Source organism: Aethalodelphis obliquidens, unplaced genomic scaffold (assembly GCF_003676395.1).
Source record: "Aethalodelphis obliquidens isolate GAN/ISIS:26980383/991018 unplaced genomic scaffold, ASM367639v1 scaffold8, whole genome shotgun sequence".
Taxonomy (NCBI): Eukaryota; Metazoa; Chordata; class Mammalia; order Artiodactyla; family Delphinidae; genus Aethalodelphis; species Aethalodelphis obliquidens.
The window spans coordinates 14884337-14903105 of NW_020837952.1; the positions used below are offsets into that span (position 1 = coordinate 14884337).

The 18769-nt window shown below is 39.9% G+C and overlaps 1 protein-coding gene across 4 annotated transcripts in view; it reads right to left on the reverse strand.

Moving 5' to 3' along the window:
- Positions 1–18769, reverse strand: part of GRIP1 (glutamate receptor interacting protein 1) — a 695695-nt gene that overhangs the window by 59751 nt on the left and 617175 nt on the right. For all 4 annotated transcript variants that reach the window (XM_027106947.1, XM_027106944.1, XM_027106943.1 and 1 more), the window contains 3 exons: positions 17088–17168; positions 4378–4447; positions 2576–2721 (listed from right to left, as the gene is read on the reverse strand). In XM_027106947.1, coding sequence (XP_026962748.1) covers positions 2576–2721; positions 4378–4447; positions 17088–17168 — 297 coding nt within the window. The remainder of the gene's footprint in view (positions 1–2575; positions 2722–4377; positions 4448–17087; positions 17169–18769) is intronic.

Here is an 18769-nt window from a genome sequence, read left to right on the forward strand (position 1 = left end):
CCTCCCCTTGCTTCGCTCTGAATAAAAAAGGATTCAGTTACTCAAATTATACTTATATTCTCATGGGGGAAGAGGATACAGAAACACTCAAATTCTCCCAAATCGATGATCAGATCATAATTTTCAAATAATGGTCTGTTATAAAAATGTGTCTAAGTGGGTGTATATTTTAATATGACAACTTGAGAAAATCTGGTTTGGGTAAATATGTCTCTTGCACCTATATTTACAGTCTTATTTTGGGGAGGTGCATGGTTTTCAATGGAAGGATTTAGGATTTTAAAAACTGGACCTCTTAAAATTAGAAAAAAAAACCCTAACAAGCATGATCATTACCATAGTATTAGGCATAGGGATTGTAGGGGGAAGGGTCTAAAGGGGAAAAATGAGCCAAAGGAAAGAAGCAACTGAAAGTAAGATCTGGCTCTCCAAGTGCTCAGCTGTTGTTTCTGAAACTCCCCCCAGTGTGTCTGCACAGCCTGGCTTTGGAACTGGGAACATCGCCAACCACAAGCACCATACATATTCATCTCTGGCTTGGCTTCTTCACTCTGCAAGGAAGAGAGCTGAGATCTGCTTAGCTTGGCAAATCATGCAAAATGGGTTTCTCCACAGGGCTTTGCCTCTTTGCTAGGACAGAACCCAGTCTGACGCTGGAGGCTTTATCCTTCTTTTAAAATAAATCCCCCAAAGAAAATGCATGCTTTTTAGGAGAGAAATGCAAGTGTTGGTGTGGAAAATCAGTTGCTTGGGAAATAACTAGTAGAAATCTATGCATATTTTTAAACGTTCATTATAAAGTATACTCGGATATAATCATCTTTACCAGCTGTACTGATGGATGTAACTACCAACTTGTTTTGACTTTGAATAGGAATCATAAACACAAGGCTTGACATGACCACGAACTCTGGATCTAGAGGATTAGATTCCAGGAGATTCCAGGACATTGACAACTGCTCATTATTGGTTGGGATGAAACTATATTCAGTAGAAACTCTCTTAATCAATCTCCCTTTAACCAATTTACTGGATTAATTGTGACTCTCCATCCTCTTTGTAAAATATACTGACCAATGCCACTGAATGTTCCAGAATAATAGGTTTCCCTCTGCAGTACCCTGTGTACCTCTGTTCCTGCTACCAACTGAGTCAAAAGCTTAAAAGTTTAGAGTCAATTATGATTATTTCTAATCCTGTTTATGCCAGTTGTACTTGTTATTGTAACAACGTAATTTAATGAATCTTACATAACCTATGAAATATGAGTATATTGGATCTATGAAAAAATCAAATGCTTTGGAAAGATTCAATAAGGGGGATTATTAGGCAAGAAATCAACAGTTGATTACATAGAGGAAAAACTTGAAAACATTGGGGAAATAAAAATCTAGATGGAGTAAGCATTCAGATTGCTTTAAATTATTTAAATTCTCACTGCATTAAAGCAAAACAACACACAAAAACCAAACCTGGAAATCATAAACTGTATATTATGGGTATGACTTAGGCAAACAAGTCAAAAGACTTGTAACTACAATCAGCAGAAAGTGTTGGCTTCACCCATAAGATTGGTACATTTTTAAGTTAAATGTTTATGTTATAGATATATGTTACTTTCTATAAATCCCCACATTAGTTGACTCTTTCAATTCATGAACTTTTTTCAGTTAGCTTGGGTTCTTATCAAAATCAGATAAAAGGGCGTCTGCTGCGGGGCTACTCAGATTGCTGGGTCTTGGCCCACAGCAGCATCATGATGAAGTTTGTTAGAAATGACAGTCTCAGGCCCCACCTAGGGTGAGCGCTCAGGAACTGTGTTTTAACTGAGCTCTTCTGGTGATTCTGAGGCCTTCTCAAGTTTGAGAGGCACCGCTCTCCTGTATTCGCACATAACTGGAAGCACTAACAATGGATACAGCCCTTTTAGAAAGCAACATGGTACAAGACTCATCCGAAATCATAAAAATTCCCTTTTTATTTTGACTCAGTCACCCTACTTTTAGGAATATTTCCTAAGGAAATGATTCAAAAGAAAAAAGTTGAATAAAGATATCCACGCATAAAAATATCGGTTATTGTGCCACCTACAGTAATAAAACAACTGGGAGCAATCTAAGTAAGAAGAAAAGAATGGTAAATACATTACGGGCAGTAAATTCAAATGATAGCTATTAAGGGTTTGTAAAATGGTAACATGTTTATAAAGCTAAGGAAAAAAGAGAACACGCACTGTGGTTATAATTACGTAACATAGTATCAACTAGAAAATGACCAGTTCTGTTGTATTAGGGTGGTATCAGGTGATGATTAAGTTTTCATCTTTAAAGTTATTTTAATGTAGCTATAATGTTTATATAATGAAAATATCTTAATTATACCATTTAAAAGTACCATTATTTAAAATGCATACTACACTCTCAACGCCCAATTTAAAGACCCTCTTAACTACAAAAAACACTGCTGCCATGTCACTAGCCAGCTGTTGTATGTAAAACACCAAGATCTAATTAATATCTTTGGTGACAGACGGGCAGTTAGAGAAATCAGTCTTAACTAAGGAGGTTATCAATACCTGAATTATCTTCATCTTTGCGGATCTTCAGCTTCACCAAGTCTTCACACTGCTGAAGGATCTGAACTGCATCTTCCATGGAACAGTTGTCCAGCCTGATGTTATCTATGGCAAGTAATTTATCCCCAAGTTCCAGGGTTCCCGTTCTGATAGTAAAGGCATAGCAAATGCATGATTAATGATGAGCACTTAACCAGGCCATTGAAGAGGCATTTAGCACAGAGCAGCATTATGGTAGCCTTTAGAAGAAATAAGATTCTTCAACTTTTAAAACTGCATTTTACTGACAAATACCCTTTCTCCAGTCTTAATTTGGATGGCTGCCGTGACATTAAATTGCAGAGTATTAAAAAATATTTTTCTTCTGCTTTCTTCAATTAGACCAGGACAACCATATAAGCGTCACTCAGGAATTCTAAGGTTTCCAGGAAGGGGGGTAATGGGCCCAGGTTTACACAGCCCGGGTGTCCTTATGCTTCTCCACATTGTTGCACCACTTTTGGTCCTTCGCAGTCCAGATACTAGGAGAGGATACAGGGAGTGAGGCGAGTCAAGGTGGGATGGCCTTAGGGGAGGTCTGAGTCCTGGTGTCTCTGCTATTTCCACCTGCACTGGGGAACTCACTATGGCTGCAGTAGGGAGAAAAGGGGAATTGGATGCTATCTGGAAGGTGGCCATTGAGAGTCTAATACTGGTTACGGACTGCTTCAGGTCTTGAAAGTTTTTAAAGGTCCATCACGAAATGAGAAAAACAATGAGAAGGTATATGTGCGTGCAGGTGCTTCTGTATGTATATGCACACATATCTGTAAGGAAGGTTATGTTTTGGTAAGAACCATCCTTTATGCATTATGTCTGTGACCGAGATTGCTAATTGCTTCCCAGAATCCATTCTCCCTTCCTTCTTCTGGGTCATCCCCTAAAGATACACACCCCAGACTCTCTCTGCACCACCCCACCTCCCTTCTATGGCTGGAAAATCACAATGACTGGAGAAGCTGGAGAGGACGGCAGAGCTGCTTCTCCAGCCCTGCGTTACCTGTCTACCTCCCAACTGCTGTATGAGAGACAAACTTCTGTCTTGTTGGATCCACTCCGTTTACGTCTCCTTGTCACAGTATCTGAGCCTATACCTATATACCTAAGTTCATACAATGTCCTTCCTGCTTTTTGAGTGTTAAAATATTTCTTTAATGAAATGACTGTGATAACAGATGGGATTTTTTAAGTCCTTAACTGGAAAATAAAAAGAAAGTTAACAGTCTTACATCAATATTCCTAATCACTTAAAAATATTTTTGATCTGTGAAATTGAACGTTTGAGGCTCCCTGATTTTTGTGGTCTATGAACCAAATAGGATACATAAACACTGTTTAAGGCTCAAGGACCTGGCTTGACTAGGGAGGACATCCTGGCATCTAGCAAAACTCTCCCCTAAGCTATTATCTCCATGTGGGGTGACTCTCATCATTGGGGCCACTTTCAGTTTTTTAGCGGGAAAAATGAAGGATGGAGGATGATCAGTGAAGGAGAGGCTATGTTGGACTCAAGAATGACCCTAAAAAACATTTTCATGTGATTGTTGTCTGCACTGGGTGCAGAAATAAACTGACACCGGGGGAGAGCTCTACATAGTCATTGACATTAGGGATGTCAAAAATATAATCGATTAATCGTGGTTGCCTGGAAAATATTGAGAATACCGTGACCTATTAGCAAGGTTGTCTTGGGTGTGGAAGAGGTCATTTCTGCTGTAATTAAGAAATACCTTGGGATGAATCAGTAAATCCATCTTTCTTACCTGTGTGCCACACTGCCTTTCTTGATATCTGATATGACCAGGGGGTCTCCTGGTTTTCTACTGGATGGTGCTGTAATAATGAAGATAGAATAGTCACATCTTTATATCCACGATTCACCCACTACTGTACAGGTCTCACTGTATAGCAGCCATTAATGCAAGTACAGTTTGTATGCAAAGCAAAGAGAATCAGCAAATGAATTTAAAAATGCGCATATTACCCCTTCTTGATATAAAAATATGTTTGTGTTAAAGTACTCATAAACCTGAAAACTAAAGCAAAGTTATTTTAAATCTGCAATTGAAGAAAGCAATTGAAAAGCTGCCCATCTGGATTAAATCTATTTCAATCTGTGATTCTCAAGAGACGGAGGGGAAGAGTGAATAGTCCAACAGAAAAGTGTATTAAAAGCAATCAGGGGCTCCCCTTAGTGGTACTTACATGTGATCCCTTCTCCTACCCATTCTTTCACTCCTTACCAGTGAGGAGACACCACTCTTCATGGGATCCTGCCATATTACTCAAGTGTACTGGGTGGGAAAGTGGATGAGAATCACTAATGTAAGTTTTTTTTTTTCCCCAGAAGGATATCTTTTGCTAGATAGACTGCAAATATTAAAATTTTGCTCACAAATCCATACCTAGAATGCTCTGAAATATTCAGAAATCTGACTGATGCTATTTATTTATACTTATATATATATATTCATATTTAAACATGTACATGTAACTTTTATTGAGTTTATAGATAAATCTATTATCCTGCACAGGGGTCAGTTTTGGGCTTTATAAATTTTCTTAGGAATATTTCCCTTTGGTGATAATGGAATAATAATAATGAAAAGCCATTAGCAATGAGTCTACTTAGACTTAATCCTCAAAATGAACTATAGTCCATATTTAAGTACAAAAATATCATCTTGACCTAGAAAGTTTACATTTAATTTAGGAGTTCAATAATTAAAATGAACATACCAACATTTATAAACAACAATTTGCCTCCAATAGGAGACGTTTTACCAACCTGAAGCCTGGAGTGATTTCTTTTTAAGGATCATTAAAAGGCGCCTAATGTAAGATTTTATTATAAACAGTCTGATCACCCCATAATAATCACAGAACCATATCATATCCCATAATCCCATTTGAATCCCAGGAAAATGTTTATGCACAAGAACAGATGGTTTAATATCGCAACACATCATTGAAAGAAAAAGCAAACACATATACCCATACCTTACCCACCGAGTTAGTCCACAGTAAATGTTAATGGGACTTCATCCAATCACTATTCTTAGCTTCGAGCAAAGAATGCAAAACATTCTGTTCACTACAATTAATTCATAATTTAAACCTCCACTCAGTGATTTGATATAATTCCACTACAGAAATATAAACATCCAGCGGTTTTACTCATATTACATTTCAGAACAGCAAATTGTTCTGGGCACAGGGCACAAAAACAAAAACTTTGTTATAATCAGCGAATACAACTTTCCTAGCATCTGCCAATAACTTTACACGATATTTTTCCAAGCTTTAGTAACCATCACAGAGCACTCAATGTTTCCCTTGGTTTTTTAAAAAATTCATTTTCCATTGAAATGGACTAAAACAAAACAGTATAGGCAACGAAATACATCAAACCCATCTCTGTCACCCTTCTAACAGAGGAAAATAACACTGTGACCTCTGGACAAACCCACACAGCTTTGCAGAGGGGTGTGAAACTTCTAATGGTCTACAGACATGTATGGTGCCCATTTCATGTTTACTACATTCTTCTCTTTCTCCTTTAATCAAGTCCATACTTGAGGTTTGAAAGGTTCATCAGGGTGGATGCCCACTGGAGGGATGAAGTTGAGCCCAGAAGTTGAGCTCCTGACACTATCACTACCATGCTTACCAGGCACATTAAATGTGGCCATGCCTTTGGGGCTTTGAGGGCTCAGTCGTGGTTTGCACACCCTGGCACCATGTTTTATTTTATTTTTCTTTAAAAAAAATTTTAATTGAAATATAGTTGAGTTACAATGTTATGTTAATTTCTGCTGTACAGCAAAGTGACTCAGTTATACATATATATATACATTCTTTCTTTATATTCTTTTCCATTATGGATTATCATAGGATATTGAATATAGTTCTCTGTGCTATACAGTAGGAACTTGGGGTTGTTTATCCATTCTATATACAATAGTTTACATCTGCTAACCCCAACTTCCCAATCCATCCCTCCCCCACTCCCCTTCCCCTTGACAACCACAAGTCTGTTCTCTATATCTGAGTCGTTTCTGTTTCATAAATAAGTGCATTTGTGTCATATTTTAGATTCCACACAGAAGTGATATTATATGTTATTTGTCTTTCTCTTTCTGACTTACTTCATTTAGTATGATAATCTCCAGGTCCATCCATGTTGCTGCAAATGGCATTATTTCATTCTTTTTTATGGCCGAGTAGTATTTCATTGTATATATGTACCACATCTTCTTTATTCATTCATTTGTCGATGGACATTTAGATTGTTTCCATGTCTTAGCTATTGTGAATAGACCTAACACCATGTTTTTTTTAGCCGATATTATTTATTTATTTATTAACATATTTATTGGAGTATAATTGCTTTACAATAGTGTGTTAGTTTCTGCTTTATAACAAAGTGAATCAGCTATACATATACATATATCCCCATATCTCCTCCCTCTTGCGTTTCCCTCCTACCCTCCCTATCCCACCCCTCTAGGTGGTCACAAAGCACCGAGCTGATCTCCCTGTGCTATGTGGCTGCTTCCCACTAGCTCTCTGTTTTACATTTGGTAGTGTATATATGTCCATGCCACTCTCTCACTTTGTCCCAGCTTACCCTTCCCCCTCCCTGTGTCCTCAAGTCCATTCTCTACGTTCACGTCTTTATTCTCGTCCTGCCCCTAGGCTCTTGAGAACCTTTTTTTTTTTTTAGATTCCATATATATGTGTTGGCATACGGTATTTATTTTTCTCTTTCTGACTTACTTCACTCTGTATGACAGGCTCTAGGTCCATCCATGTCACTACAAATAACTCAATTTCGTTTCTTTTTATGGCTGAGTAATATTCCACTGTATATATGTGCCACATCTTTATCCATTCATTTGTCGATGGACACTTAGGTTAGCACCATGTTTTGATTCTTCTCTGAGGAAGGTACAAACCAAGCATGCTTTGCTTGACTTGTAGTGCTTTAAAAAATTAGTTGCCAACATTTAAAAAGTAGTAGATTTCATACAGATGTACAGCTTCTTTTAAAAAATTAGAGAGGCAATATGGTATAGTGATGAAGAGGCAGCCAGAATGCTTGGGTTCCAAATCCTGCCTCTTCCACATATAAGCCGTGTATGCCTGAGCACATAGTGTTCAGACACCTTAGTTTCTTGGTTTGTGAAACGGTGATAAAAAACAACAGTGCTGATCTCATACAGTTTTTGTTGTAAGGATTGAATTCTTCTATGTAAAGTGACTGGAGCAGTGCGCATACAATACAGTACATAAGTGTTTATTATGATGATTATCCAGCAACATTGGACTCACTTTCCCACTCTCTCCTTCAGATGGAGCCTTCCGTCTCTAATTTGCCACTGTCCTCATTGGAAGGATCTCACTTCCAGACTTGCCTCACCTCCGAGGGCTTTGTGACCCTTTGAGCGAGAATACATTAGCACTCGCTCAGTGCTTTGAATTTGCTTGGAGTTCTCCATTGAACAATTCTGTGAAATCCACTGAATTGAAGTTCACAGAGCCATCCATCGAACACATACTCATTGAACATCAGCTATGAGCTAGGCACGTCTGCTCTGGGCACTGGCCATGAAATCCTGGAGAAAAGCTGGATAAAAAGGGGAGATGGGGGGACTTCCCTGGTGGTCCAGTGGCTAAGACTCCACACCCCCAGTGCAGGGGGCCCGGGTTCGATCCCTGGTCAGGGAAGTAGATCCCACATGCCGCAACTAAGAGTTTGCATGCCGCAACTGAAAAAAGAAAAAATCTCGCATGCTGCCTCTTTCTGTTATGAAAGATGAGAAGTCAGTTCTCTTCCACCTCTACATCACCACCATATTCAGACACAGTTCTTGTTCCCCCATTCTTCCAAAACAGTTTTGTCATTTTTTGTAAAATCAATATTTAGCATTTACTTTAGTATGACGGCAAACAGTATTAGAAGACAAGCCATGTTGCATGGCATGATTACCTGCCTTTTCTACAGGATATATTTTCTGTTGTCTTGATGTCTTTGTTGGCTTAATTTTCTTGTGTTTACCATGAATTCAACTCCTCAGACCTGTAATCTCTCAACATGTTATATCATATCAAGAATTCTATTAGAGGTTTCCAACCCATCTGGAACGTTTGCTTTCTAGGGTTACTACACAGACCTTGGGAATTTCCTTCCCACAGACCCTGGGAACCCAGAGTTTCTTTTCATTCCTGTTAACTTAATTAAAGAAGGAGGCCATCAGACTGAGGTGGCTCTAATGCTGTGGTAGCCCAAGGAAGCCAACCAAAATCTAAGCTTTTACAAGGTTATGAAATCAAAATACTAAGGACAACCAGTCACAAACAGACAACTAGGCTTTAAGTTACAGCGAGTTAAATAATTTCCTTTCTTTGCCTCTGCTCTTCCTATATCTGTCTCTCCCCAGACTCCTGTTGGGGGCGCATTCCTAACTACTTCTGGTTTGGTGCTGCCAGATGTGAATCCATTTTTTTGCTCAAATAAACTCTTAAAATGTTTAATATGCCTCAGTTTACCTTTTAACACTCTCTCTTGCATCCCTGGAGCCGTTGCATCCTGAATCCAATTCTCCCTCTTCCTGGCTTTACTCTCTTTTGGTGGTTGGTACACGTTCTCTGACAGCTTCCCGAGGAAGAGTGCATGCGAGGAGAGTATTCTGAATTCTTGCATAGTGGTCTTTTTTTTACTTCCACCTTTGCTAGATGGAGAATTCTAGGCTGGAAATTTCTTTTCCCTCAGAATTTTGAAGGCACTCTTCCATTGGTTTCTAGACTCCAGAACTGCTATTTGTTGAGAAGCCTGACGCCATTCTGATTACTCGGTTATTATTTATTATCTGATACACTGTGTGAAAACTGCCCACCCCCACTGGAAGCCTGTAGGATTGTCTTTTTCTCCCAGTTTTCAAATCTCATGATGACGTGCCTTGGTGTGGGTCTGTTTTCATCCACAGCTCATGGACCCATACATCTGGAAACTTATATCCATCAATTCTAGGAAATTTATGAAAATATATCCTTGATGCTTTTCTCTCCTCTTTCTTTTTGTAACATCTATTATTTGGATATTGTGTTATTTGGACTCGTATAATTTTCCTATTTAGTCTAGATTCTTCATGTATTTATTTGTTGTTTTGTCCTAATTTCTAGAAATCTTCCTCAACATTTTTTCCAGTATTTCTGTTGAACTCCTTCATTTCTGCCATATTCTTACTTTTCAAGAGCTCTTCGTTCCCCTCTGGAGGCTACTGTGTAATAGTATTCAGGGCCTCCCACCCAGGGATACAAATGATGTTAATGATCATTTTTTTTTTCTTTTTAAAGTTTTCTTCTTCCTGCATGTGCTGTTTCTGTTTTTTTCTTTGTTTTTGGTGATAGTCTTGCATCTTAGATTCTTTCCTCCAAGTGCCTGTGTTTTTCTTAGCTGTCTGTTCACATCAAAGATGGCTCTCCAAAGTAGCTGTTTGAAAGCTTGGTGCCCGTGAGTGGGGCTCCTGGATTACGGTCGTCACTGTATAGTTCAGGCCAGACTGCTTCTGTATAGTTCAGTGCCAGATGGCACTGATTCTTCCTCCAGCTCGGAGGGGATTAAGCCTGGATACCTGGCTTCTTTGAGCTTCTGTGAAAAGACCAGCAGCCTCCTCATTCAGTGTCTCACTGAATCTCTGCTTTCAGAGCTGGACTGGTACACTCAGCTGTGCCCTCCCAATCCAGAGACCCTCCCTTTCACGTTTTCCAGAGGATAAAACTAGGCTCTGCCAGGAAGGGGAGGGGTGCTTGGTGGTTCTGAGTTGGGGAAGGCATCTGAGGGACTCATTCATTCTTAACAGACTTTCAACCAATCCCCCTGTGTTCGTACTCTCCCATCACTTTTTTTTTTTTTTTTTTGCGGTACGCGGGCCTCTCACTGTTGTGGCCTCTCCCGTTGCGGAGCACAGGCTCCGGACGCGCAGGCTCAGCAGCCATGGCTCACGGGCCCAACCGCTCCGCGGCATGTGGGACCTTCCCGGACCTGGGCACGAACCCGTGTCCTCTGCATCGGCGGGCGGACTCTCAACCACTGTGCCACCAGGGAAGCCCTCTCCCATCACTCTTGCTTCCAGAAGTTCCTGATTCCACCTCTCTGACTTGCTGGGAGTTTAGGATGCACATCAGGCTGTCAGCTTTCCACTCTGCTTCTTTAAATTAATCTTTCTCCATCTTCTTTGCCACTTCCAAATTTGGTTGTTGTTATCTATTTTTCTTTTCCTCTTTTCCTTATGAGTTTCTGCCTCCTGAAAAATCTTATACTGTCATTTTAAAATGGGGGTTCGGGGTAGGAGCAGGGCTAAAGGCGTGTTTTCAAGCTAGCATCTTTTGACTCACGAAGCTTTAAAATCACTGGTCGTCTGTCACTGTCAGAAACTGGTTCTCACAGTGAATTTGGATTCTTTTCTTCTCAAACAGTTGTTGGAAGAGGTAGAAAATGACAGTCCCTATCTTTTGTTTAAAACACTTTTTCTGTATTTGAAGACGGGTGAAATCTTCTGCAGTGTGAAGCTAATTAAATGTGAATCATTCCAAGAACATTCTATAATGTCTAGCCGTTCATGGAACTTACTCTGCTAGTCAAGGTACTTTGCTCAAAGGACCTGATAAACTGTCCAAACTACACTGGAGAAGCACACACACACACTCACTCACTCACGCAATCATTCAGTTTTACTTTCATTGTAACCATATAAATACGTGCGTGTGTACACACACACACACACACACACACACACACACACACACACACACACACACACACACACATATATATACTACCTGGCAAGTAAAACTGGTTATTTGATTTGAAATGGACCAGTGAGTAGAGTTTTTATTGCAAAGTTGGCAAAAAACCATGAACACATTTCTCTTCTAAATACGTTTAAGACTTAAGGCGAAAATGACAGATTTGTTGTTCTTGCTATAAAGAATGCTTTATGATTTTACAAAAAATAAAGCAGGCCTTTGTTCCTGAAGACAATTCAGTCACAACTAAAAAGGAAAGCCAATAAATTAACTGCACTCACAAAATGCTGTCTCTTGCTTTTCTAATATAGGATCTGGGAAGATTCATCAATCAGATGGTGACAGGGATGAGTGTTAACATGAACACAGCCAGTGTTAAGTCAGACAGAAAGGGTTTGAATCCCTGCACGGCCTTTTATTAGCTCTGGGTCTTTGGGCAGCTTATCCAGCTGTGTAAAATGGGCACAGATGTTATAGGGCCACTTTCAGGATTAAATGAGAAAACACATATAAACTGCTTAGTGCCATGCACGGTACAAAGTAGATAAAACTCCCTTGTAATAAAACCTCCAAAGAAAACTTCGATACCAAAAGATCTTTACGGACAACTACACGTTGCAGAGACAAGCACAGTTCTCTGACCTGAAAGGCAGGTGAGCTGCATTGGAGGGTATGGGCTCTGGTTTCTGACTGGCTGAGGTGTCAGAGCTTCAGGATGCTGCTTCTTGTCCCAAACTGCATCCTTCTGCTAGGCTGTCCTACTTTATTTGCTATAATAAATTACTCCATATCTTAGCAATAAAATCTATAAAAGTAATGCCTGATGCTAATGTGCTATGAATGTCTCATCAGGAACTTATGAAAATTAGTCTAAAACTGCTCACCACATCCAAAATCAGAGGGACTCATTTCTCAGTCAATTAGGTATGAAGAGTGAGCCTTAAGCCAAGCGTGAAGGCTCTGATGGTACGCTTCCCGAGATGGAGCCTATTTCTCACTACTCAGAGCTTTCACAAGATGAAGATACAGAAAGAGGACTTCGTATAAAGATAGTGAGATCATTAGAGAAATGCAAATCAAAACTGCAATGAGATATCATCTCACACTGGTCAGAATGGCCATCATCAAAAAATCTACAAACAATAAATGCTGGAGGGGGTGTGGAGAAAAGGGAACACTCTTGCATTGTTGGTGGGAATGTAAATTGGTACAGCCACTATGGAGAACAGTATGGAGGTTCCTTAAAAAACTACAAATAGAACTACCATATGACCCAGCAATCCCACTACTGGGCATATACCCTGAGAAAACCATAATTCAAAAAGAGTCATGTACCACAATGTTCATTGCAGCTCTATTTACAATAGTCCGGAGATGGAAACAACCTAAGTGCCCATCATAGGATGAATGGATAAAGAAGATGTGGCACATATATACAATGGAATATTACTCAGCCATAAAAAGAAACGAAATTGAGCTATTTGTAATGAGGTGGATAGACCTAGAGTCTGTCATACAGAGTGAAGTAAGTCAGAAAGAGAGAGACAAATACCGTATGCTAACACATATATATGGAATTTAAGGGGAAAAAATGTCATGAAAAACCTAGGGGTGAAACAGGAATAAAGACACAGACTTACTCGAGAATGGACTTGAGGCTATGGGGAGGGGGAAGGGTAAACGGTGACAAAGCGAGAGAGAGGCATGGACATCTATACACTACCAAACGTAAGGTAGATAGCTAGTGGGAAGCAGCCGCATAGCACAGGGAGATCAGCTCGGTGCTTTGTGACCAGTTAGAGGGGTGGGATAGGGAGGGTGGGAGGGAGGGAGACACAAGAGGGAAGAGATATGGGAACATATGTATAACTGATTCACTTTGTTATAAAGCAGAAACTAACACACCATTGTAAAGCAATTATACTCCAATAAAGATGTACAAAAAAAAAAAGATAGAAACATTCATAAACCCCTGTAGTGCCTCAGTTTCCCTAACAGTACCTGTGTGTGTATGAGTGAGAAGAGGGTCCTTTGATTTCCTACTTAGGTAGGATAATTACGATTGGCACTAAATTTTGTGGGGTAGAGCCTTGCTTAAAATATTTCATGAGGCTCTATGTGGAAAATAAATATCGATCATTATAATAATAAACATTCATTACGGTTCATAATGTGTTCTGGGCACCTTACATACACTAACTCATCTAATTTTCTCAACAATGCTACAAAGAAGGTAATGAGCACGCCATTTTATAGACAAGGAAACTCAGTACAGAGCGGTCAAGAGAGTTGGGAAGTGGGGCAGTCTGGGCTCTGAGTCCTTGCTCTTCATCATTTTCCAAGTTCATGCTTCTTCAGTTCATGCAATAGACTTTGCACAAGCATCTATATTCCTCATCGCCCTCAGAGGCTCATTTCCTGGAGGGCACACTGGTTAGAAGAACGTTGTTTACAGACTCCTCATTCACTCCTTCAACAAAGACAGGGATTAAACAAGCATCTTGTATGTGCCAGGAACTGTGCTAGACCTCAGGAATTTACTATTTTGTAACAATGAAAATGGATTCTGTTTTTCTTTTTTTTCTTTAGCAAATTCTGCTTTCTCAACCGGCAAAATATGAGTATTTTCCACGAGGAAACACAAACTCAGGATGGTGAGGATTAGTTGTGTAAATGGAGCTGGAGCTCTAGAAGGACTGACAGGCATGTTTGATGAGCTTACATATCATTTCTCCATCCGGGTATGGCACAAAACTTTTAGCTTCCATGAAAAGCTTTAGTTTACAGCTGGCTAAAATTGAAGCAGTTTTGTGGGGTTTTGGGATAGTTTCCATGATTGGTATTAAAATCAGTTTTAGTACATATGTAACATCATCATAAAGCATAATTTTATATGATTCTTTATGTGAATAAAATATTTTGCATTTGTGTGTACATGGCCACACTTGAAACAAACTGAACATATAAATACTGACTTTGAAAAAGGAATCTATCACAGGATTAGTTTTTAAAGGGATACTCTCCTTTATAGTTAAATTACATTTTTATGTATATTAATCTTTAAGAATAAATCTATTGCGAGTTGCCATTTGATCCTGCAATCCCACTCCTGAGCATATATCTGGACAAAGCTATAATTCACAAAGATACATGCACCCCTAGGTTCATAGCAGCACTATTTACAATAACCAAGGTGTGGAAACAACCTAAATGTCCATGGACTGATGAATGGATAAAGAAGATATGGTGTATATATATATATATATATATATATATATATACACACATACAATGGAATATTACTCAGCCATAAAAAAGAATGAAATAATGCCATTTGCAGCTATGTACATGGACAGACCTAGAGATGATCATACTAAGTGCAGTAAGTCAGAAAGAGAAAGACACATACCATATGATATTGCTTATATGTGGAATCTAAAATATGACACAAATGAACTTATCTATGAAACAGAAAGAGACTCACAGACATAGAGAACAGACTTGTGGTTGCCAAGGGGGAGGGGAATGGGGAAGGGAAGGATTGGGAGTTTGGGATTAGCAGATGCAAACTATTATCTATAGAATGGATAAACAAGTAGGTCCTACTGTATAGCACAGGCAACTATATTCAATATCCTGTGATAAACCATAATGGAAAATAAAATAAATAAAACTGCTTTTCAAATAAAAAAGAATAAATCTATTGCATTAAAAAAGACCATCCTCTTAAGTAAAATTTGAGAGTAAAATTACAGTGTGGCAAACTGTGTGGTAAGAGAAGCTTCCGAGGAATAGGGGTCTTCTGTAGATGCACCAGTAGTAAGCATTTCTAAGGACTCAAAACTTAGTATTGGGCCATGGCACTCAGAGTGTCTTTACTGAATGGAGGCAGGAGGAAGAAAGAATGGGGTGGAAGCAGGGTCTCTGCGTGCAGCCAGCAAGCAGGCTCTACACTGCGCAACTCCAAGAGGTACCCCGTTCACGGCCAATTCTGATGGAATAAATGAATGGAATGGAATAGACAGGATAAATGAGAGCAGGGTTAAAGTTACATGCGGGTTGCAGAAGCCACGTAGAGCCCCAAATACTTTTAGAATAGTAAGTTCTGATGAGCTCTCCCTTAATCTCAGCAAGCACAGCTGGTGACAGAACAGTGGCATACCATCTTTGCCTCGTAATGAACAAACCGAAAGGGGAAGCGACCCAGTTAAAGGCGTAAATGACTGTAGTAGCAACTAGAATAGGTCTGGAGTCTCCAAAGTCCCATTTCATCTTTCTACTTGCTCTACAGAGGAACGTCAGATCCATCAGTCCTACTTTTCTCCCAGCACTGGGGGTTGGGGGAGATACAGGCTCTCATACATATGGCTTCTTGTTCTTTTTTTTTTTTGCAGTACGCAGGCCTCTCATTGCTGTGGCCTCTCCCGTTGCGGCGCACAGGCTCCGGACGCATTGGCTCAGCAGCCATGGCTCACGGGCCTAGCCGCTCCGTGTCATGTGGGATCCTCCTGGACCGGGGCACGAACCCGTGTCCCCTGCATCAGCAGGCGGACTCTCAACCACTGAGCCACCAGGGAAGCCCTGGTTTCTTGTTCTTAACATTTATTCCATATTGTATTACCACTATTTTTGGTGTTACATTAGATATATGTGATTTATTGGTTATTAATAAAACTTCATCTTCGATGTTAAATGTATATTGTCAAAGTTGAATTGAACAGCTCCCATTTCATACACCCACTTGAGAACTCTTGGTTTTTGCCTTAGCCACTGATGTAAATGCTATCCGACAGAGTGTAGTGAGGCACCTTTACGTAGCCTCATCACTCTCTGGAAGGGACCACACCTTGGTCACAGATGTCGCTTCTAGGTCTCCTTTGGTCTTCATGCATTAATCATTTGCTTCATTTTCTTGAAGCATTTATGGATGAACTTAGTTTATGGATATTAAAAGCATAGAGACCTCAATTTCCATTCTACAAATTTCCACTGGGGCTCAAATTTTCAAAGCTGTTTTACCAAAGCAGTTATAAATCTAGAGCCTGAGGAAAAGAGGGAATTAAACACATTTATATGTCCTCCTTTTCTTTTTGGCTTGGTTACCCAGGCACCTTGTACCATGGAGGAATTCAGGAAGTTACTAAAGAAAAAGACATTATTTCATTCTTGCAAAATGAATTATAGATGCATAGTGGACAGATGGGAAGATAGTCTCAATAGATTATTGTGAAAACTTAATCTATAGTATGTTAAAATGTAGAGAACCTCTATTCCTTCATATGCCATCTAATTATTCATGGGGGGGGGTGTGAGACGTATTTATTGAGTACTTACTCATTATTTGCCAGGGATTATACTAGGTATATAAATATGTTATTTTATTTAATACTCTGAATAACCTACAAAATGAGGATATTTTGCAGATACGCTTATTTCCATTTTATAGGTGAAGAAACCTGAGACTGAAGAGAGTTACAGTAACTTGCTCCATTCACACAGCTATTCAGTGCTGGAGGGTAACCGGCTCCACATTTTTGTACCATTAGGTAGAAACTTGGCAATGAAACTTAAAACATTTGCCATGCCTGTAAACCATTTGAGAATACACTTTTCTAATGTCTTCCTAAAACTCTGCATTGTAAAAGATATCACTTGTACTTACAACTTATGGTTATTCCAAGTTCCACACTGTGTTTCTTAGGGAGCTTTACATGAAATGTTCCACTACTCGGGATGACAGACTCTGTAATTTCAAAACAAAAAAGAATGTGTTTAGAGAAGACTAGGAAGATTGGAGCACCAATCAATGAAAATGCATCAGGAATACTTGTATCATCGTCATCATCTGTAGTTAAAGCTGTAGGAATTGACATCAAATCCTGATAAACTAAGCTCCTTGTGAAGAACAGACGTCCTACCCACAGGCCACAGCGCATAATTCACAGCAACAGTCGAATTCCACGTTTTTAAAGTGTGATTCAGACAGCATCTCCATCAAATGTACCTAGGATGCAAGTTAAAAAGATAGATTCCCGAATCATCCCAGATCTGCGGAATCCGAATCTCTGAAGACAAGGGCTAGAAATCTGCATTTTAAACATATTCTCCAGGTGATTCTTAGGTATACTAAAGTTGAAGAACCAAAAGTAGTTATATTCTTTTCTCCCCCAGCCATATTGTTTGCAGAGTTTATTATTCAGCAGTGCTTTCTTTTTTTCATTCATAGCTGGGGGAGATCGATTTCGGAAAAGATTTCAGTTAGCTGTGACGGTTGTTGATTTGCAGGAGGAGAGGTGTGCCTGAATTTGTAAGGTAAACGTGGAAAAGTACACTTAAAGATGTAGAAGCAGCAGTGATAGTCAAAATATCTCACAACCAGAATGGTCCTGACCACAACCAACGAGACTGAGTGCTGAGCAGAGTTGGAACAAAGGGACCCAGGAGGTCCCACTGCACCAAGGATGACCCTCTAGTTTCTGGATCACGGGGACGTTTCAGGGAGGAGCACGAGGGCAGGGGTCACTGGAACAGAGCGAAGTTGGGCTCAAATGTTGGCCAACCAGTAGAGAAGTAAGCTAATGTAGGAACAGAGAGGGAAGCGGTGTGTACTGCTCGACTCTCAACCTTGGATAGATCTACTGTGATGTTACCAGGGCATGACTAGTATCTGAGAAAGAAAGAATTGCTACATATTCTTAAATATATTCTTAAAATTCCTCTAACAGTCTGGGAGGCCTTCAATTGGAGACAAGGTTAAAATGGAAATATCCTCTTAAGAGATAACATCTATTCACACTAAGTAGCTAATGACTATAATCCTTTCTTGAAGGTTTTAGAAAGGGGTGGGAAGGGTTGGCAAGAAACAAAGGAAACATTAGCATAAGGGGAGGCTTGTGGGATGTCGGAATGAAACCACTTTTTCTGCTTCATTTTGCGCCAAGCTAGCTCCCAAACCGCCACAAAGAATTAACTACAGCTGCTGTGATGTGGGTAGAACTATTCGGTCCTCAGGCCCCTAGTCCAATTTGTTAATCACATTTTTAACATGTTTTGAGTCTCTGCAAAGCAGAGGTGAAAGGTGGGGTGGCCTCATGGAAGCAGAGTACTTCCTTCCTTCATCTGTCTTAACCTGCTCTTCCTGGCTTTTTCTACTTGCCCATGAAGAATTTAGGCAGTAAACCTTTTGTAAGACCAGAACCTGGGCTTCCCTGGTGGCGCAGTGGTTGAGAGTCCGCCTACTGATGCAGGGGACACGGGTTTGTGCCCCGGTCCGGGAAGATCCCACATGCCGCGGAGAGGCTAGGCCCGTGAGCCATGGCCGCTGAGCCTGCGCGTCCGGAGCCT